This window comes from Rana temporaria, chromosome 4 (genome assembly GCF_905171775.1).
Source record: "Rana temporaria chromosome 4, aRanTem1.1, whole genome shotgun sequence".
In the NCBI taxonomy this organism is placed as follows: domain Eukaryota; kingdom Metazoa; phylum Chordata; class Amphibia; order Anura; family Ranidae; genus Rana; species Rana temporaria.
The window spans coordinates 306,888,199-306,911,257 of record NC_053492.1 but is presented as its reverse complement, the minus strand read 5'-3'; the positions used below and the strand labels follow the sequence as shown (position 1 = coordinate 306,911,257).

The 23,059-nt window shown below is 46.0% G+C and overlaps 1 protein-coding gene across 1 annotated transcript in view; it reads left to right on the top strand.

The window, feature by feature from the left end:
• Nucleotides 1-11,930, top strand: part of AIG1 (androgen induced 1) — a 398,211-nt gene extending 386,281 nt beyond the window's left edge. Inside the window, exon 6 of the mRNA XM_040350577.1 lies at nucleotides 10,003-11,930. Within this exon, the coding sequence (XP_040206511.1) occupies nucleotides 10,003-10,037 (35 nt within the window). The 3' untranslated portion in view covers nucleotides 10,038-11,930. The remainder of the gene's footprint in view (nucleotides 1-10,002) is intronic.
• Nucleotides 11,931-23,059: the final 11,129 nt, after the last annotated feature.

Here is a 23,059-nt window from a genome sequence, read left to right as displayed (position 1 = left end):
TAGAGGGAATCTAATACTAAAGGGAAGAAAAAACAAAGATAATGCTATAGGCTTACAAAACAAAATAAAAAATTGCGCTTATCAAATAGGAATAGTCAATAAAAACAAATTAGCATTTATCTTAGACAAAGAAATGGGGAGGCAGCAGTTCTGGTGCACTAAATATAAGGAAAGAAAAAAGGGGGGTTTAGAACTGCGCCATGGCACCCGGACTTAGTGTGATACAAAAGTCAATACAATATCATAACCCTCATGGGGGTTATACAAAAAAGTCTATATTCTTTCCAGCATGAGCGTGGTCCTGGTACATGAGATGATCCAATCACCACCGTGATAGACAGCACACTTGTAGGGTTAAAAGCCCACCACCAGAATCATAGGCAGCTTACCAGATCAATAATATTAGACAGCAGTCGGCTGTGACCCAGCCGCGGCCTTTAGAGGGTTCCCCTTCCCTGAATGGAAATCGGCACTTGCTCCCTCAAGCGTAACACAAACACCACAGGGTATACAGGAGATCATCCAATCGCAACCGTGATACACAGCACACTTGTTGGAGTGAGAGCCCACCACCAGTAATAAAAGCAGCTTACCAGATCGGTAATATCAGACAGCAGTCGGCTGTGACCCAGCCGCGGCCTTTGGGGAGGTCCCACTCCCTGATAGGAAATCAGCACTTGCTCCCTCGAGCGTAACAGAAACACCACCGCACGTTCATAAACAGAAAATGGCAGACATAGTATAATTCCGCAAGGAAAGGTAATTTATTAAAAAACAGTGGAAAATTACTCATGGTTGAAAACACAAACGAGCGTTTCAAAAGTTGCCGGCCGGCATATACACAAAGCGGAGCCCTTCCTCCTAACGTGATGACGTCACTGCACGCTATAGGCTTATGTTGCTTAGGCAGTCTGTGCTTGCGAGCTCCCCCTAGTGGGTAGTTCTGCAAAACAGCTAATGTAAAGAACCTCTAGCCAGGCCTGGCTCTAGCAATTCTCAGATGTCTTCTTAGAACAAATTTACGTTGCAGCCGTTGGTGCACTTTTAAACTGTAATCCAAAAGGGTGAAGAAAGAACAATCTCAGTCAAACGGGGTATAACAAACACCAAATGTTGATGGAATGATCGCTCGTCAGCATCAGTCAGGTCTGTTGGTGTAACTCTCAACTTAGTAGGCCTCTATGATATAGTCAAAGATCAAATGCATGACTCCAGTTATCGGATAATATTAAGTTATCAGCCGAAATGGGGTTTGAAAGTTAGGCTCACCCGAACAGGCCCGATCCGCCTGTATCCTTCACAAAGGGGGCACCCCGGTCAGTCACTGCTCCGTAGCACGCGGCCTCCGGTGTCTGGCTCTCCACTGCTCTTCAGTAGTCAGCTGGCGAACTTCTCCGGTTTCCTGGGACACAGGCTGGACGCCCCTGGTCTTTCCTCACTCCGGATGGTTGGTCCTCCGGTGAATTCAGGCCCAGTTTTCAGGCTTATCAGCTTGGCTGTGGAGCTCCACACAGCTCCGCAGAGGAGAAGAGGCAGGTCCCGAGAGAGCGAAATCAACTCCTCCCCGTCCTTAAGTAACCTCCCCCATAAGTCTGTGCGGAGGTGTCACATGTTCCAATAAGGCAGGGCATTGTGGGAAGTGTAGTCTATTTCTACTAAGTGTCAATGGAGTCCATACCTCCCGGTACTTCTGGTCCCACAATGCACAACTCTAAAAAACATCTTTTTTTTTTTTTTTTTTTACCACTTCAGTCTTCGCCAGCAAAGGACTTCCCCGACAGAGGACAGGGAGACCTACCCACGGTACAGCCGCTCATAGCGTCTCGTTTAAGGCTTCGCATCATGTGTGGTTATTTCTTCGTAACTATTTTTTTTATTTTTTATTTAATATAACATTTTTCCATCTTTCTGAAATATATTTATGTTCTTTTTCTGGTACAGATACCACGTTTATCTTTTTTTTTTTTTTTTTCACGGGCATATTATGATCGAGGACCCCTTACTTCCCCTTCGGGGAAATATAGGCTTAATATAGTTACTAGCCTCTTTTTTTTTCCCCTCCCCCGCTGATCTGTGTGCCTTATTGCCATTGTCATTTCTATTTATTTTCTCACCTATCAGTATCTGTCATACCTTGTACAAATTTTTCGGATGATTTAAAGACTTTCCATTTCTCCCAAACCTCTCTGGATCTGTCCTCTCCTCCTATCTCCCCTCGAGCGGTACTCCATTTCTGCTATATAGTCAACCCTCTCAATCCACTCTTTTATTGATGGCTTTTTTTGGGTGAAGACAATTTTTTGGGATAGGCCCCTTAGCTGCATTTAGTAATACCGGGTCTAACGTTATTCCATACCTGTTTTTTAGCTTTAATTTGTTCCATGAAATAAACAAGTCATTGGATTACATAAAACTTCTCCCCTGTGATTTCTTCAATATATAAGTCTTCAATATATTCTAAAATTTCTTCCAATATTCTTTTATTCTCGGGCAGTCCCACCAAATATGCATTGTTGTTCCCTTTTGCTTACAATTCCTCCATCAGAGGTCAGAGTTGTTTAGGTGTATTTTACCGCATTCTCACTGGAGTCAGGTGCCAACGCACCATACACTTATAATTGGCTTCATGGTGGTAATGCTGAAGCGTAGTTATACACTGCTCTATCATTTGTGAATTGTCGGTCGTTTATACCCATATCATGCCCCCATTTTTCTACGAATGGCAATGTCCTCATGGGTCTCCAGATCTGTTAATATTCCATATACTAAGATATACCATGTATCAAAGCTTATCCATGCTGGCATATCTTTCTATTGGGTTTAGTGTTTTATTATCCCGTATCGGCTGTGGTAAGGTGCTCACAAAGTGTTTCAACTGAAAATACTCAAGTGTTGATCGCCTTCTTCCATTTTTTTATCCTGTCTTGCTTTTATTTTTCCACATGTGACGATATCTATTAATTTTTTCCCTCCTAGTTGCTTTCCCAACCTATTTGCCTGGTGGAAAAAAATCTGTGCCTACTAATGGGATCAGTGGGGAGTTATACTCCATTTTTCCCGTTCTACATACTGTGTCCCATATATTTAAATACATTCCTTGTTATACAGTGTGTATCTGTGCCCAACTTCCTAATTTTCGAGTGGTATCCAAACATTCCTATTTATTGTGTCCTACTTAGTGTATCTTCCATCTGTACCCACTTATTTTTGGTGTGTGTATTTGTCCATTCTACTAACCTTGCTAGTATTACAGCATAGTAATATCTTTTTATATCAGGGAGCGCCAACCCGCCACTTTTTTTTTTCATACTCAACAGTGTATAGCCTTTTTACCTGCCCAAATATATTTCAGGATTAGTTTTTTTAATTATTTTAAAAAAACTTTGTGGGATTTTTATGGGGAGCATTTGGAGTTTATTTTTGGTAGTATCGTCATTTTAAAAGCATTGATCCTACCGATCCAGGAGATAGGTTTCCTTGCGAGTCTTTTCAAGTCTTGTTTAATTTCATTAATTAAGGGGACATAATTGGCCAAATAAAGTTTTTCCACTGCAGGTGTGATCTTTAGGCCAGATCCACAAAAGGGATACGACGGCGTATCTACTGATACACCGTTGTATCCCTGTTTCTATCTTTGGAACTGATCCACAGAATCAGTTTCCCAAAGATAGGGAGAAGATCCGACATGTGTAAGGGACTTACACTGTTGGATCTTAGGATGTAGTACCGCAGCCGCCGCTGGGGGCATTTCTCGTCGAAATGCCGCTTCGGGTATGCAAATTAGCACTTACGGAGATCCACAAAAGCTTTACGCTTCGTTTTTTCTCTGTAAGTATTAGTTTGCAATCGTAATATTAGGGCTGCTTTTACAGGCCTAAACTGTTTTAGACCTTGTAAAAGTAGACCCTTCTACCCCGCGTCGCCGTCTTTTTTTTTTTCAAATATTTTTTTTTCCGCCGCAACCCGTATTTTTTTTTTTTACGCCCGTCGTGATTCTCAAAAACCGGCGCAACGTAAAACCGCGCAAGCACGTCGGGGAAAATGACGTCGTGAGCATGCGCAGTACGGCCGGCGCGGGAGCGCGCCTAATTTAAATGGGACTCGCCGATTTAAGTTAACACAGCCGAAAATTTCTAGGTAAGTGCTTTGTGGATCGGGCACTTAGGTAGAAATTTTGCGGCAGTGTAACTTAAATGGCAATATTTTAAGTTACGGCGGCTGGCTGTGGATCTGGCCCTTAATTCCTAAATATGTTATATATTCTTTTTCCCACGTAAATGGAAATTCTTTCTACAGTTCTTCCACTACTTTTTTATCTATACCCAAATTCAGGATTACCGTTTTTATCGGGTTTATTTTAAAATTACAAAGTTCCCCGTATCTTTTTATTTCCTTTATGACATTGGCAATGCAATCTAGGTTTGGTCAAATATAGGAGTATGTCGTCTGCGTACGCCGCCACCTTGTGTTCATCGTCTCCCACTCTCACCCCCCTTATATCCGGATTTTCCCGGATTTTTGCTAATAGTGGTTCCAGTGTTATTACATATAGGAGGGGCGGGAGCGGGCAACCCTGTCTGGTTCCATTTTTCATTTCAAACACAGACGACACACTCCCATTGACCTTCACCCTAGCCGTCGGATGGGAATATAGATTCCCTACCCACTTCATAAAGTTTGGTCCCAGACCTATGCTTCGTAAGGTATCCATCATAAACCCCAGTCGACTCAGTCAAATGCTTTTTTCAGCATCAATTGACACAAGTACGACTGGGGGTTTCTTCTTTTTCACTTGCTGTAATAGGAGGATTGTCCTTATGCTACTATCTCTCCCTTCCCTGCCTTTACAAAACCGGGCCTGGTCTGTATTTATCAGTTCAGGCATTAACTTTTTATCCTTGTTGCCAATATTTTTGCGTATACCTTTAAATCGGAATTCAACAATGCTATTGGTCGGTAGTTGGAACACAAGGTTCCATCTTTTCCTAATTTAGGAATAATAGTAATATTGGCAAGAAGCGATTCTTTTCTAATTTCTTCTTCCTCTCCTATCTAAAAAACATCTTAACCACTTACCCCCCGGACCATATTGCTGCCCAAAGACCAGAGTACTTTTTGCGATTCGGGACTCTGTCGCTTTAACAGACAATTGCGCGGTCGTGCGACGTGGCTCCCAAACAAAATTGGCGTCCTTTTTTTCCCACAAATAGAGCTTTCTTTTGGTGGTATTTGATCACCTCTGCGGTTTTTAGTTTTTGCGCTATAAACAAAAATAGAGCCGACAATTTTGAAAAAAATGAATATTTTTTACATTTTGCTGTAATAAATATCCGCCAAAAATATATAAAAAAACATATTTTTTCCTCAGTTAGGCCGATAAGCGTTTTCTTCTACATATTTTTCGTAAAAAAAAATCGCAATAAGCGTTTATTGATTGGTTTGCGCAAAAGTTATAGCGTTTACAAAATAGGGGGTAGTTTTATGTCATTTTTATTATATTTTTTTTACTAGTAATGGCGGCGATCAGCGATTTTTTTTTCGGTTACTTGCGACATTATGGCGGACACTTCGGACACTTTTGACACATTTTTGGGACCATTGGCATTTTTATAGCGATCAGTGCTATAAAAATGCATTGGATTACTATAAAAATGCCACTGGCAGTGAAGGGGTTAACACTAGGGGGCGGGGAAGGGGTTAAGTATGCCTGGGTGTGTTCTTACTGTGGGGGGGGGGGGGGGGGGGGGGGGGGGGGGTGGGGGGGGGGGGGGGGGGGGGGGGGGGGGGGGGGGGGGGGGGGGGGGGGGGGGGGGGGGGGGGGGGGGGGGGGGGGGGGGGGTGGGGGGGGGGGGGGGGGGGGGGGGGGGGGGGGGGGGGGGGGGGGGGGGGGGGGGGGGGGGGGGGGGGGGGGGGGGGGGGGGGGGGGGGGGGGGGGGGGGGGGGGGGGGGGGGGGGGGGGGGGGGGGGGGGGGGGGGGGGGGGGGGGGGGGGGGGGGGGGGGGGGGGGGGGGGGGGGGGGGGGGGGGGGTGGGGGGGGGGGGGGGGGGGGGGGGGGGGGGGGGGGGGGGGGGGGGGGGGGGGGGGGGGGGGGGGGGGGGGGGGGGGGGGGGTGGGGGGGGGGGGGGGGGGGGGGGGGGGGGGGGGGGGGGGGGGGGGGGGGGGGGGGGGGGGGGGGGGGGGGGGGGGGGGGGGGGGGGGGGGGGGGGGGGGGGGGGGGGGGGGGGGGGGGGGGGGGGGGGGGGGGGGGGGGGGGGGGGGGGGGGGGGGGGGGGGGGGGGGGGGGGGGGGGGGGGGGGGGGGGGGGGGTGGGGGGGGGGGGGGGGGGGGGGGGGGGGGGGGGGGGGGGGGGGGGGGGGGGGGGGGGGGGGGGGGGGGGGGGGGGGGGTGGGGGGGGGGGGGGGGGGGGGGGGGGGGGGGGGGGGGGGGGGGTGGGGGGGGGGGGGGGGGGGGGGGGGGGGGGGGGGGGGGGGGGGGGGGGGGGGGGGGGGGGGGGGGGGGGGGGGGGGGGGGGGGGGGGGGGGGGGGGGGGGGGGGGGGGGGGGGGGGGGGGTGGGGGGGGGGGGGGGGGGGGGGGGGGGGGGGGGGGGGGGGGGGGGGGGGGGGGGGGGGGGGGGGGGGGGGGGGGGGGGGGGGGGGGGGGGGGGGGGGGGGGGGGGGGGGGGGGGGGGGGGGGGGGGGGGGGGGGGGGGGGGGGGGGGGGGGGGGGGGGGGGGGGGGGGGGGGGGGGGGGGGGGGGGGGGGGGGTGGGGGGGGGGGGGGGGGGGGGGGGGGGGGGGGGGGGGGGGGGGGGGGGGGGGGGGGGGGGGGGGGGGGGGGGGGGGGGGGGGGGGGGGGGCGGGGCGGGGGGGGGGGGGGGGGGGGGGGGGGGGGGGGGGGGGGGGGGGGGGGGGGGGGGGGGGGGGGGGGGGGGGGGGGGGGGGGGGGGGGGGGGGGGGGAGGGGGGGGGGGGGGGGGGGGGGGGGGGGGGGGTGGGGGGGGGGGGGGGGGGGGGGGGGGGGGGGGGGGGGGGGGGGGGGGGGGGGGGGGGGGGGGGGGGGGGGGGGGGGGGGGGGGGGGGGGGGGGGGGGGGGGGGGGGGGGGGGGGGGGGGGGGGGGGGGGGGGGGGGGGGGGGGGGGGGGGGGGGGGGGGGGGGGGGGGGGGGGGGGGGGGGGGGGGGGGGGGGGGGGGGGGGGGGGGGGGGGGGGGGGGGGGGGGGGGGGGGGGGGGGGGGGGGGGGGGGGGGGGGGGGGGGGGGGGGGGGGGGGGGGGGGGGGGGGGGGGGGGGGGGGGGGGGGGGGGGGGGGGGGGGGGGGGGGGGGGGGGGGGGGGGGGGGGGGGGGGGGGGGGGGGGGGGGGGGGGGGGGGGGGGGGGGGGGGGGGGGGGGGGGGGGGGGGGGGGGGGGGGGGGGGGGGGGGGGGGGGGGGGGGGGGGGGGGGTGGGGGGGGGGGGGGGGGGGGGGGGGGGGGGGGGGGGGGGGGGGGGGGGGGGGGGGGGGGGGGGGGGGGGGGGGGGGGGGGGGGGGGGGGGGGGGGGGGGGGGGGGGGGGGGGGGGGGGGGGGGGGGGGGGGGGGGGGGGGGGGGGGGGGGGGGGGGGGGGGGGGGGTGGGGGGGGGGGGGGGGGGGGGGGGAGGGGGGGGGGGGGGGGGGGGTGGGGGGGGGGGGGGGGGGGGGGGGGGGGGGGGGGGGGGTGGCCTCACTAGGGGAAACACTGATCCACGGTTCATACATTGTATGAACCGAAGATCAGCATTTCCCCTGCTGACAGGAACGAGAGCTGTGTGTTTACACACACAGCTCCCGGTCCCCGCTCTGTACCGAGCGATCGCGTGTGCCCGGCGGCGATCGCGCCCGCCAGGCACACGCACGGGAGTCGGGGGGCGAGCGGGGGGGCGCGCGCTGGGAGAGAGGACGTCATATTACGTGCTCTCGCCCAGCAGAGCCACCTTGTGGACGTATTTCGACGGTGCGGTGACGGCAAGTGGTTAACGTATATACAGGTGTAGCTCAAACTCTGGTAGAGATTCAGACCTATCAATAGTCTCTGATAGGGTGACCCCGCTACATAAGCAAGTAAAAAGCACTTAAAACCGTAAGCAGACAATTTTTTTATATTTTCTATTTAATTTTATGTTATTGGAAACATGTAACAAAGTAAGTTGTGTCTCAATTTGGGTGTGAAAGTGTAAATATGCTTTAGGCTCGGTTCACACTGATGCGACATAGGATCCGACTTGTGAGATCCCAAGTCGGATGACTTAACTGATTCTACACAAGTCTGTCCGACTTTAGAAAGGGTTCCTGCACTAGTTTGGTCCGAATTTTCACATCAAAGTCGGACTTCAAAGTTGCACTAAAAGTCACGTGACTTTAGACTTGGGCTAGTGTGAACCGAGCCTTAGGCTAAAAGCTGGACCTTTCTTTTTGCCTGTCCAGATATTAACAAAGAATCTCCACTTTCTCAACTTTGAATTATCATTTTTAATGTTTGTTTTCCTGCCATTCCAATAAAGTAGCACTCATCTGAGTTTTTTTAATCCATTAACTCATAGCAACGACTCAATTTGTACTTTATTTAACAAAGGAAATCAGTGCTAGATATTTTTCTACATGAGCTTGGGCTAGGGAGGGGCACAGGCACTAAGGGTTTCATGCATGCCTGGTTTATGACAAGACCATGTAGAACAAAACCTACAGTGAAAAAAATATTAGGAGCAGTAAAATGCTTCTATTTAAATAAAACATAACAATGCTTGTGTTAACTATAAACCAAATTGCCTGTGCCCACCCTACACAATCATGCAGCTATTGCATCCTCTAATCTGAGCCAGTGGATCATGGTATATTGCTTATGTCTGGCCTTTGCTCTAAAGAATAAAGAAGTCATTGCCAAAGGAAGAAACCAGCTACATGCAGGCTATTTGTAAGCTTGCAAATTTTCTAATACAGTCTATGAAGAAATATGCAGTGGCATGTGTGGCCAGCCCAGAGGATAGAATAGCCTCTCCATGCACTGTTAGCCTCTGCCCATGAATGAGATTGACCACCGATCTGAAGTCTGTAGAGGCAGGGGTCGCAATTACAATCCAGCCCAATGCTCCAGAGGGCCCATGCGCTTCCCTTGTATATCTGGATAGGAAAGGTGGAAGGGGCAACATATAGTGGATCCTATCCCCTCCATTTTCCTTCTGCAGCTGCTGAGAGTCCGCTTCTCCTCCTCTCCCTCCCGCAGGCATTAAGAGGCTGCAGGAGGAATGTAAGGGATTGGTTGTTCTATCTGCCACCTCCGCCCCTCTTGTCCAGGTCACTTGTCTTCCTGCTGCCCCCTGGCCCCCCCCTCGTCCCCCTGCAGTGCTGCCAGCTTCCCCCTCCCCTCTCCTGTCAGCTGCTGGGGGGGGGGAATGCATCAGGATGGAGAGCTGAGAAAGGGGCCAGAAATACATAATTTACTGGCTCCTTCCGTACCGACCACTGACTCTGTCCATTCATAACTGAAGCATAGTAAACTGGGTTTACTGTTCTTCTGTTTGTGAATATATGGGAAGCTCTGTACAGAGCTATTCCTGTCCATTCATTTTGTGCAGATGAGGTTGCAGTGATTGCTATTAAATGCTGTGTCCTCAATCTCCTTTCTCTGTCTCAAAGGTGAAACATCAGAGGTCTGTTTTAGACCCCTGATATTTCACTAAAAACATATTGTAAAAAAATTGATATTCCGCCACCGTGGGGGGGGGTCGAGATGGCAGGAAGGGGGCCTGCTGCAGAACATGTGTAAAGGTTCATAATAAAGAGCCCCGAGATGGGAGTAAAGCGCCCCATGTTTAGAGGAAAAGGCCCTGGCTGGGGGTCAGGACAACCCTTCATGGTTTCTTGCACCAGGGCCCTGAAGTTCAAGTTACACCTGTATAGAGGGGACTATAGGTAGCATGGGGACTAAGGGGTTACAGGTAGGCTCATAGTTCATTTAAATATTGATATCCTTTACCTATTACTCATAAATAATGTGATTCATTTGTTTTTCTAGCTATTGAAGCAGGAGAGAAACAGAAGACTGACTAACTTTAAGATTCAGGCAAATCAATCATTCTGCAGATACAAGACAGAAGTATTTGAATCCATCCTATAATTCTACACCATCAAAAGGATGCGGGAACCTGACCTTGTGGACTATAAAACACACAAAGCTACTAACAGATTTCAAGACCTGATACAGTGAGAATAAGAAGATTCTGAACTATGCTCTAAGCTACTCAAAAATATCATAATAGACAAATCAGGCTTAAGAGAATTAGTCGCCAAGAAAAGTGTTTGGATATGCAGCGGTTCGATTAGGCAAAGTTAAATGTTTTGCCAAGTCTGTCAGTGTCTGGATTACTGTTACAATGCAATACTTAAAGCTGATCTGTAGCTATCAATGTGAAGTTATTATTATTATTTTTTTTTGGATGCTTAGTTATATTGTAAAATATATTTATTGCCTGTGAATTCCAAGGCTTTGTGTTGGAAATTTTTCCTATTGCCAGCACACGCAGGGCAACAAAATCTGTAGCCTCTATGTGCGGGAGGCCCTGTGAGAACAGCCCCATCTCTCCACCACATCACATTTTCAGACCAAGTTTTGGGAATTACTAAGTAGATGGACTGCCAGTATTACCACTCTGTAACCCGTCAGCTTGGCATTTTCTCAACAGAAACAGAAACCGGTAAAAAAGGAAAATATTTTTAAGGGGTTACGCTAGCCCAGCTGCATTACCCATGGTGGACTAATATCTGCAGGGTCAACACACAGAGCAGTACTGAAAACTCCCATATTCGTACCTAGTGGTAGGTACTGTAATGTATTTGTCTGGAAAATATAGGAGGCTTCAGTGATAGATACCAAAACTGCTGATTTTCCACAGATGATTACTATGTAATAATAAGGATTAAACAACATAAAAACATGTCTAGATGTGTCTAGCCTATAAGAGCAGGCACCGCAACGTGCATACCTCGAAATCAAAGCAAAGATTTTGCTGTGTGCTTAGAAAACCAATGAACCTGGATGCAAAGAATATTCAGCTTCAGACTTAAGCTTTGGCTCTGGCATGCCCACCCAGATATACCAGAATTCAGTTTAAGGTCATTAGCGTGAATGAGATACATTTTTCTCCGAAAAAATACCAGGATTTGATTGCTTTACTTTTTTTTTTTTTACCAGTCATGGGTATTGGATTTTCTCCTGGGGTTAGAGGAGAAGGAGTATCAGATTGTGTCACAGGGGTATAATATGGGTCACAGGGGTGAGAAGGCATACCAGATTGGGTCAGAGAGATGAGGAGGGCTAAGAAACGGACTCCCGGGGTAAGGAAGGGTATCAGATGGTGTTACAGGGGTGAAATGTATACCAGATAGTATCACAGGGGAAAGGAGTGGAACCAGATGGTGTCAAGGGTGTCAGCAGGGATAACAGATGGTATTGCAGAGATGAGAAGACATACCAAAGGGTATCACCAATTCTAATAAAAAAAAAAAACCTGGCTCAATTTGTTTCTATAATCCAAAAATGTGTATTGGTGAGGCAAGGGAACGAAACTGCCTCCAAAGAAGGCTTGACAGAAAATGTTTGAGAACCACTGCATTAAAGTTACTGTATATGGACTTATACTAGTTATGCATGTTTTTCTGTAGTGGGTAAAAAAAAAAAATTCTGAAGTGTGAGTCTGCTATACAACACTGTGATGTTCCCTTATACAGTACATGACTGTTTTTTATTACTCTAAGGTTTTCATTCTGCAGACCAGCAGTACCCAGCATTTAGAAGCATCACTTAATTGTGTGCAAGATTTAGGTCTTGGGAATGCAATGAGAAATTGCAGGTGCATTATTTTATGCTAAGCCATGTTTTCTGTAGTTAAATGAAGTAGTACTCTTGTATGGTACCTACATTAAATACAGTATATAGTTACAAAAGAGCCTTATTTGTGTATTATTATGTCTTTTTTATTCACAACACCAAAAATGAACACGCCATAAATAACTCCAGGTATCATCTCACTTTAAATAGTTTGTTTGGATCAAGCTGGTTCAAACAAACTATTATACAATGCGGGCAGGGGCCACATGTAATAGTGAAGAAAATAGTTAGTTTGAACCTGCTTAGTCCAAATTAACCATTTAAAGTGAAATTGAGTTGAGTAAGGCTTTAATTTACTATTTTCTATACAAGCTAAGTAAAAATTTACCCAAAGCCATATTTTATTTCGAAATTTCGAAATTTCGAATAGTGTAAGAAATGTTTATAAAAACTCTGTGTGTCAAATTGTTTTTGCACCAAAGAGAAAAGGGATGGCCAGCACAGAAAAAAGGGGTAGAGAAAATAAGAAAATACAACATAAATAAATTAAATCTTTTAAGTAGAAACCAGTCTAAAGAATATTTTCCTTCACTATTTTGAGTAAGCACCAGAATATAGAGGTTGGGCAAAAGGAACTTAGAACTTCTCTAGACATTAATATTAATGTCTTCTCTCAGTGACAACCACATTCTTCTTGTTTTGTCCTGGTGTCACAAGTGAGGGGAAATCACAGAACTGGGTTCAGAGACAACACTAAAAACTTTGGATGCTGCTGTTTTTTTATAGCTGTTATATATTGTATATTTGTTTCTTATCCATGTAGATTAGGGTATGTAACAGATAAACATGGATGAATTAAGCTTCCACAAAAGTTTATTGCTGTGAATATGTTAAACTGCGAAACTGCATATTGTGCTAACCAATCCCTGGTTCTATCAAATAATAAATATAATCGATCTATTTCTTTATTACAGGTACTTACTGTATATTAGCGCCATCAATTTACGCAGCGCTTTACATATATTATACATTAACATCTATAATAAATAACCTCTATAGTTTGCAATTCTCCCTTTATATAGTCTGGTTCTGCCTCTATGTATGCTGGAACTGCCTAAAAACTGAAATTTGAAGCTAAAACAAACTTATATTAGTCGGGTGCTGGACCAGAAACGTAAAGAGGTAGGATTTGAAAATCAGATTCTAAGGACAGCTCATTAACACCTGGGGTGTCCTTAAAGCGAACCTCCAGTAATTTTTCCATGTTTCCATCTATTAAATCTTCTGTCCTTGTTGTTTTAACTTTGAAAAGTAAAAAAAAAAAAAATTCTGCCAGTAAATAACTCATACAGCCCACTTCTTGTTTCTTGTCTGGTAAAAAGCCTAGGCTTAGGACATCATACACAGCTCTCTCTCTTACTCTCGTAAGAGTTTGCCAGGAAGGGAGGGGGTGAGTCATTAGAGGGCCAATGAGAGCTGCAGGGCTGGAGGTGTGCCTCTGTGTGTCTGTGTAAATCCAGGAAGTGAACAAGCAGCAGCTTCAGCTGCCCACAGTTAAAATGGTTGCAGCCAGACTTAGTGGAGGGAGATTTCTGCAGCATATTTGGCAAGTACAGAGACACAATATATATAAAATAATATGCAAAGTGGTTGGAGGAAAGCTTTAGAATTGCAAAGATGTTTTTATTACAAATTATGTAAGCAGACTGCAGTTCCTCTATAAAGGTCCCCTGGGAGTAGTGTGAGGAATGTAAAAAAGCACTAATAAGAGTTCATTTGATTTTTATTGTCTTTAACAAGACGCCAGTGCATTTTAGGGATTCAAAACTCCTCTCTCATCAGGGAGGGAAACAAAGTAATATAAAATAACATGGGTTGAATGTAAACATAGATAATATGTAAAAGATATATATATATAAACAGTATGCCTTAAAATATTTTAAAAGGCAGAATCAAATGGATGTCAAATAAAAAACGTATTAAAATCTTAATCCTGCATAAAAAATACAAATAAAAAAAAAAAAGGTTCTACAACAATAATCCTAAGAATTCATAAAAAATGTTGCAGACACTGTTCAGAATGATAGCATCCTTCTGCATGTCAAATGTTGTTGGTTGCTGGTAATCAGAAACAAGTACATTCATTTGTTACGTGGCGGCATAGGGTTTGGCAGCACCGAGGCCACAGTGTCACTACTAGGGACATTCTGTCCTTGGTACATGTTCAGTGGTTTTCTTCTTCTTGTTTTTTCCAAGATTTATTTTGGAATAACGCTCTAGCATTAAAATATCTGTTTGAACCTCAAATTGCAATATTGCTAATGGGCATTCTGTAAGCAGAAAGTGTAAAGAAGGCCAGATACCATATGAAAGAAAATTCTATTTAGTAAACACATGCTTTAATTATTTTCTTAATCTAAACTCACGCCCTGCTATCACTAAAATAAATGATTATTAGTAAAAATGTGAATAAGTTTAGAACTGCTGCAACCACCTAGTAAGTGTACTCACTTTTATATCCAACAATGTATATGAAATGAATGGTGCGCTGTTCCTTCAAATATAAATGTGAAATAAAATCAATCAATCCATGTGTTATAATGTAGGTATGAACACACATAACACATATTAAATATTTTTTTTTAGCATTGCTGTGTATATGCTGAAATATTTCAATATATTAAACTTCTAATATATTTGAAATTTCAAATTAGACAATAGGAGTGCTGGGAGTGAAGGGAAATCACTGTCAGAGATGTAAATGTATGGTCCGCTGTCGATTGTCTCCAGAAACTAGAGGGGAAAGGAAATCTTTCAGTACATAAACCTGTTATTGTGACAAGTGTCTAAAAGGAGATATCCCATTGCTTTAGATAAATTTCCACTTACTTCTTTGATGTGTCTCTGGGAAAGAAAGCAAAGGGAAATCTTCCTTACTTGCACATAGGTTTTGGTAAAAAAAGCTGACAGCTAGGCTCTCCCTACTTTATCAATAAAGGTGTTTGCTTTGCATACAGTCTCACCTTTAAGCCCTGGTTCACACCAGTGCGGCTTTGAAATCGAGCCACTTCAGCACGATTTCAGAGCCGCACATCAGTGTGTTTTTCATTGCCGATTTAATTGCGGCTTGCAACTTCATTAAACAGAAGTCTATGCAAATTGCATGGAAAATGATAAAAAGTAGTGCAGGAACCTTTTTCATAATCGCTGCGACATAAGTCGTGGAGATATGAACAGTTCCACTGCCGACAATAGAGTGTGACTAGTCATGACTGTGAAATCGCATGACAAGTCGCACCAGTGTGAACCAGGGCTTATTGTCCGTATATCGCTTTTATCCTTATCCTCCCCCCACCCCTGCATTTAACAATTTTTACCCACCTTACCTGTTACTGGTTGCTAGGAGGCTGTTGGCTACACAGCTTCACTGGTTGCTAAGGTGCTCATGGCTACAAAAAAATCAGTGTTTGCTAGGATACTGTCAGCTATACAGTGTCACTGGCTTCTAGGACACTGTTCGCTGTGTAGTCTTCTGCTTACAAAATGACCATCCGCAATACTTAAATTTGAGGTTCAAACTGATATTTTAACCACTTACCCCCCGGACCATATTGCTGCCCAAAGACCAGAGTACTTTTTGCGATTCGGGACTGCGTCGCTTTAACAGACAATTGCGCGGTCGTGCGACGTGGCTCCCAAACAAAATTGGAGTCCTTTTTTTCCCACAAATAGAGCTTTCTTTTGGTGGTATTTGATCACCTCTGCGGTTTTTAGTTTTTGCGCTATAAACAAAAATAGAGCGACAATTTTGAAAAAAAATTATATTTTTTACATTTTGCTATAATAAATATCCCCCAAAAATATATAAAAAAAAACATTTTTTTTCCTCAGTTTAGGCCGATACGTTTTCTTCTACATATTTTTCGTAAAAAAAAATCGCAATAAGTGTTTATTGATTGGTTTGCGCAAAAGTTATAGCGTTTACAAAATAGGGGGTATTTTTATGTCATTTTTATTATATTTTTTTTACTAGTAATGGCGGCGATCAGCGATTTTTTTTTTCGGTACTGTGACATTATGGCGGACACTTCGGACACTTTTGACACATTTTTGGGACCATTGGCATTTTTATAGCGATCAGTGCTATAAAAATGCATTGGATTACTATAAAAATGCCACTGGCAGTGAAGGGGTTAACACTAGGGGGCGGGGAAGGGGTTAAGTATGCCTGGGTGTGTTCTTACTGTGGGGGGGGGGGTGGCCTCATGGGGGAAACACTGATCCTCAGTTCATACATTGTATGAACCGAAGATCAGCATTTCCCCCCCTGACAGGACCGGGAGCTGTGTGTTTACACACACAGCTCCCGGTCCCCGCTCTGTACCGAGCGATCGCGTGTGCCCGGCGGCGATCGCGCCCACCGGGCACACGCACGGGAGTTGGGGGCGAGCAGGGGGCGCGCGCCCGCTAGTGGCGGCTGGGAGAGGGGACGTCATATTACGTGCTCTCGCCCAGCCGAGCCAACTTGTCGACGTATAACGGCGGTGGCCGGTCGGCAAGTGGTTAAAGGGGTTGTAAAGGCAAAAGGTTTTTTATCTTAATGCATTCTATGCATTAAGAAAAAAAGCCGTCTGTGTGCAGCAGCCCCCCTAATATTTACCTGAGCCTCAACTCTATCCAGCAATGTCCATGAGTCCCTCAGCCATCTGGGACTCTCCTTCCTGAATGGCTAAGACACAGCAGCGAGATCATTGGCTCCCCCTGCTGTTAATCAAACTCAGTTAGCCAATCAGGAGAGAGAATGGGCAAGGCCACAGCTCCGTGTCTAAATGGATACATGGAGTTGCAACTCAGTTCGGACTCCCCCATAGCAAGCTGCTTGCTGTGGGGGCACTCAACAGGAGAGAGGGGCCAGGAGCTTTAGCCAGGGACCCGAGAAGAGGAGGATCCGGGCTGCTCTGTGCAAAACCACTGCACAGAGCAGGTACGTAAAACATTTTTATTTTTTTAATAGAAAAAAAATCGACTTTGCAATCACTTTAATGCTAAAACAAAATGTTTTAGTGTGTATTATAGTTAACCATTTAGCAAAAAATACATTCTATTCAGTACTATCAGTGGATAAATAAAGAGGCTGTCAACAGATTTTTTTATCTAACACAGTTTGCCCATGGGTAATTAACACAGGTACTGGCCATTCATAATATGCAGGAATAGTGATAGCAGGTAAGCACTGAGATAATGTACAGTACAGACTGATTTTCCTCTACCGAGATCTTTTAGACTCACAAAAAGCTTTGTATCTTGAGATTTTATTACTTTAGGGTTCTGCTTTATTTTGCATTTAATCTTACTATGGACTGGGGAGAATCAGTTACTGTGACTGCAGCATTACACAGTATAATTACCTAGGATCACTTACAGATAAACATTAATAATTTTTTAGTATATCTGTTGTTACAAAGCTAGTTTTTGTTGTTTATTTTGTTTTTAACTATTACATGTTTTTAACATTATTATGTCAAAGAAATTCTCCTTGGTAACAATGCATTATTATAGACAAAAAAATCACCCAAGCTCTACCGCATGTTTGTAGGATGATGAGCTGAATAACAGTGCTTAGCCCATTGTGTCCCATACATCAAAATTGTACAAAGAATGCTGGCGACTGGATTGCTTCTTAAATGTTAATTGAGCACAAACAGCAGTGCGACATCAAAACGCTAACATGTTTCAGCAAAAGCCTTCCCCATAACAATGCATTAACATTTTCGCTGCCCGGCCCTGGGCTCCACTTATAAACTCTGTTGGTCAGACCATATTTGCAATTTTTCACTTTTCCACCTTAAAAGCTTTCAATATTTGTAAAAGACCCCCCCCCCAAACCATATATTTTCGGAGATCACAGGACCAATAGAATATAGTGATGGTGCTACTGATTTTTGCACAAATGTTTCTCAAAACAATATTTTCGACAAAATACACTAAAATCATTATTAGCTCACTCAGACACAACAAAACTTACAAAGTTCCCACTTTAAGTGCTGCAATGCTTTGTAACAACACACTGCAGTGCACATGTTTTATTCACACCATAACACACTCCCAGTGTGAACAGGCCCTTAGTGTGTTGGTGCACTGTATTGTGTGGGGGGAAAGTGTGTTTTTATTTCCGATTTTTTCTTTTATTCTTCAAAAACCTTTTATTTTTTTTAATAGTCCTTTCAGGGGGCTTTGATCCTATCACTTTTGTGATAGAGAATGAGCCTGAGGACACAGAGTCCTCGATCTCCTTTCCTTTGCAGCCCAGCACTTTTGCATTATGAATAAACAGAGGAGCACTTGTCAGCCACAGAAAACTAACTAGCCTTGCAGGATAAATGTCATTTTTGCATGTGTGCGCTGTAATCTGTTTTGTACTGTCTTTGGTCTTATAGCAGCACCATCTTAGATGTATAGCATTTTTAGGGTATGTCCCCCCAAGTATGTTTTTGTATGTCAGCCACAGATGACACCTTATCATGAGAGTCTCTAAATTCAGTTACAGCAAAAGTTGGCTGGCTGTCAAACAGTATTCACTGTCACTGACTTGTGAGTAGAATCACAGGGGTCCAATAATGTTGAGTCGTATATATACAAAAACAAAGGTATCGCCCTTTGGGACTTTATATGTGGTGTGCACAATGGGCCGATGAAATTGACAAATATAGATACAATAAAAACATTTATTGCAGAAATCATCACACATAAAAGAGTAGCATAAACAAAAATGAAGCCAATACAATTTTCACATGGTTAAAAATCGCATTGCATTAGAAATACGTGAGTATAAATAACATCGAAATAACCTGACACGTTTCGTGAGATGTGACTCGCTCTTCAGGGATGTATGCATGTAGGATATTTCTGGAAATAAATGACCAAAAAGGTAATGTTACACATGAATAAATGAAGAAAAACGGTAAGAGGGGCCTTACAGAGTAATAAAAGACCCTATCCTCACCCATTGGCAAGGCCTAGGATCACCGAGGATGGCAGCAATATATGCTTTAATATATGCTTTATTTATAGAGTCATATATATAGGGTCCAGAATGTAAAGCATGGGAAGTGAATTGCATAAGAAAGTCTCTGTCCAAGAATTAACTGTGAGAACCCTTTCACACTGCCAGCACCAGAAAAACGCTGGTAAAGCGCAGCTAAAACTATTGCCGCTTTACCGTTGTTTTTCAGGCGCTAGCAGCCAAATAAAGGGTTAAAAGTGCCACTGCCCATGTGCTTTTTTGTGGCGCTTCCCATTGATAGTAGACACTGCTCCTAAATCACCTCAAAGTAGCTGCTTGCAGGACTTTTTTTTACGTCCTGCCAGTGCAGTGACCCAGTGTGAAAGCACTCAGGCTTTCACACTGGGATTGCAGATGAGGCTTTTTTCAGGTGCTTTACATGCGCTATTTTTAGCACTAAAGCGCCTGAAAAACACATCCAGTGGGAAAGGGCTCTAACTAAAAGGCTATTGGCAACAAAACCAAAATGGAAGGGGCTTGAATGGGCTTTACTAAAAGAAGTGTGCAGTAGCATTGAAGCCCAGAGAGAGAAAAGAAATAAGAAAAGACAGACTTAATGCTTTTATAGCCTAAGATGATGTTCAAGAAGATAATGTTGTTCAAAGAGAAACCAAGAAATTTTTAAAGTGTTGTAAAGTTAGGATGGATGTGAGACAATGGATACCAGATGCTGAAACCCTTGTATATTGCCCAGACCACACCTTTTGAATGGGCAAAGGAAATGGAGGATGTCTTCAATCAGTTGAAAGCTGATATCTAGGTCACGCCTGCCCTCAAACTGCTTGACCAGAACAAACCCGTCCAACTGTATTGCTCTGCCAAGGGAGCTACAGGCAATTCTTATGAGCCAAGCCAGAAAATGTCCTTAACAAGGCCCCAGACGTTAAACCTATTTACCTTAATGCTGAGTTTAAGCAATACAAAGCTGCCCAAAAACTAGTATGTCCAGAAATACCACAAATGTTCTATTATTGTGAAAACACATTTTATGCTAAATATAACTTTAAGTGGAAGTAAACCCTCCTATCGTTTTCAGCCAAGGAAGCGGCCATCTTGACCTCTGTTTAATCTGCAACTGCCATGATGCTGTACATGTGACCTGTTATGAAACCAGCCATTGGATGGTTTGGCAGTTTGGTTGAGAGCACAAACAAATGTGACAGCTAGCATTTCCGGCATGCCGGGAATGTTAACTGTTTTTGTAACTATCAAATTGAAGGGTTTACTTCCACTTAAAGGTTCTTGGGAATATCCCCTTGTTTAGTAAGGGAAAAGGGTATACAATGTGGCATTATAATAGAAAATAGCCCTCAACATCACATTACCTACCAGGTTCAATTGAACTGTGCAAGAAAAACATTCCCTTTTCGTGGGCCAATCAATCTATAACATATCTAGGATAGAAATCCCTAACTAATTTGAACAATCTTTTTAAGCTCAACTACACTCCAATCCTAAAAGAATCAAAGGAGGATCTAAAGAGATGGAATTCATTAAATGTATCATAGTTTGGTAGAGCCTCATTAATTAAGATGACAATCCTGCCCCATTTTCTCTATGTCATGCAAACAATCCCCATTAGATTACCTCTTTCTTCACCTCTTTCCGCCAAGCATGCTCATCTTTCATTTGGAGAAGCAAACCCCCCCCAGAATCAAAATTTCTACACTGAACCTACAAAAAATAAAGGAAAAATTGTGCTCCCTGATCTCCGTAAATATGATCAGGCAGCTCTGCTAGCGAGAATAGTGGACTGGAACATTCACCATACAGTCAAAGACTGGAATTCCTTGAAACACGCACAACTCTCCCAACCAGTGCAATCCCTTCCATGGATACACCCAAAACACCACCCCTTAACTGCTAAAACCCACCCACGTATTGGTCCCATGCTTGAGATCCTTCAAAATTCTTTTAAACCCGACAACCCCTCACCTTGGCTTGGTCCACTCACTCCACCAAAGAACAACCCAGACTTCCCACCAGGAACAGATCAAAATTTCCTTTTTATACATTTTGACTTGATATACAAGCGATGTCTTGATATACAAGTAGCGGCATGTCACAAATTAGTATAAAAGAGAAGAGAGGCGCCTCTAAGGCCGGGTACTAACGAGCAAACATGTACGATGAAACCGGTCCGTCGGACCGTTTTCACCGTACATGTCTGCCAGAGGGCTTCTGTACGATGGCTGTACTAACCATCGTACAGAAGTCCGCGCGTAAACAATACGCGGGGCGTGTCCGCGTCGTCGCCGCGATGATGACGCGGCGATGACGCGGCGACGTGGGCGGGCCTGCCATTTAAAGGCTTCCACGCATGCGTCAAAGTCATTCGACGCATGCGATGGACGGCGGGCGCGCGGACATGTACGGTAGGTCTGTACTGACGACCGTACATGTCCGAGCGGGCAGGATTCCAGCGGACGGTTTTAAAACATGTCCAGGAATATTTGTCTGCTGGGAAAAGGCCCGGCGGGCAAATGTTTGCTGGAATTCGGCCCGCTCGCGCCTACACACGACCGAACATGTATGCTGAAACTGGTCCGCGGACCAGTTTCAGCATACATGTTTGGTCGTGTGTACGGGGCCTTAGTGTAGCAATATTGTTACATTTAATGAAGGTACAACATTTAGCAACATATTGCTACACTTAGAGGCGCCTCTCTTTTCTTTTATACTCTGTAGCTCCTGCTGGATTTTGCTTCTAATCCCCTTGTGGAGGCTTCCATTTGTGGATGGACATTTTATGGTTACACAACCTATCACATTGCTATAATCTTTTTATATGGACTATAAACAAAAGGACTTATGAATAAATGGTTATGGAATGAATCATTTGAGTTTCCATCATTTCTTATGGGGAAATTTGCTTTGATATACAAGTGCTTTGAATTACAAGCATGTTTCTGGAACAAATTATGCTCGCAATCCATGGCTTTACTGTACATACAAATCAAACATTTCTTGACCAGAAGAGAAACTATATATTCTTGGTCTAGGCCACCCACAACCCTAGAACATTTATGCTTAAAGAAAATCCCTAGAAGATATATCATTTCCACAGTATACAATTCACTATTTGAGGGTAAAATAGATTTTTCCAATACGGCATGTCATGCATGAGAAAAGGACATTGATATTAACCTATCACAGACTGGGAGACAATCTATATGCATGCTCACAAAGGTTCTCTGAATGTAGCCACCCAAGAGTGTGGTTTCAAAACCATCACCAGATGGTACAGAACTCCCACCTTGCTTCATATATTTTCACCTCAAATATCCAATACATTTTGGAGATGCAAACATGAGGAAGACTCGATGATACATATATGGTGGTCCTGCCCACTGATCCAGACTTGCTGGAAAATGGTACATGAAACTACTGTCGCAATCACCTCAGAAAACCTTAATCTTGAACCAGCAGAGTACTTACTGCGCCGCAACTCGATCCCTAAAAATCTGTATCTAAAATCACTAGCTATGTTCATGATAAATGCAGCAAGACACTGCTTTCCCTGCCACTGGCGGTCGAATGTTACTCCAACAAAAAAGGAGTGGTTCCGTAGAATAAATAACATTGAAACGATTAAAGAAATCATTAGCATTGCCCGGGAAAAAATAATGAAATTCACATCGATATGGTACAACTGGTTAGAATTTAAAAACACCCCAGCCTATAGAGCATGTAATGTATAGCTTAAACTTTTTTATAAATAATTATAAAAAGAATGATTGGTGTATACAGTACATGTTGCCGAGAATGTGTTTCTAGCACGACAGCATCGCGCTTATTCTCGGCGACATGGTGCTGACATCTCGCACTTGCTGGAATAGACAAAGCACATTCCAGCGAGCGCGTCATAGAAGCGACGGGAGATCCGACTTGGATTCCCGCCAATTCTAGCTGCGGCATTTGGTATGCATTCCTGAGAGGGAGAACTCCACGCCAAATTTTAAATAAAAAAACGACATGGGTTCCCCCCCCAGGAGCATACCAGGCCCTTAGGTCTGGTATGGGTTGTAAGGAGACCCCCCCTACACCGAAAAACCGACGTAGGGGGTCCCCCTACAATCCATACCAGACCCGTATCCAAAGCACGCTACCCGGCCGGCCAGGAAAGGAGTGGGGACGAGCGAGCACCCCCCCTCCTGAGCCGTACCAGGCCGCATGCCCTCA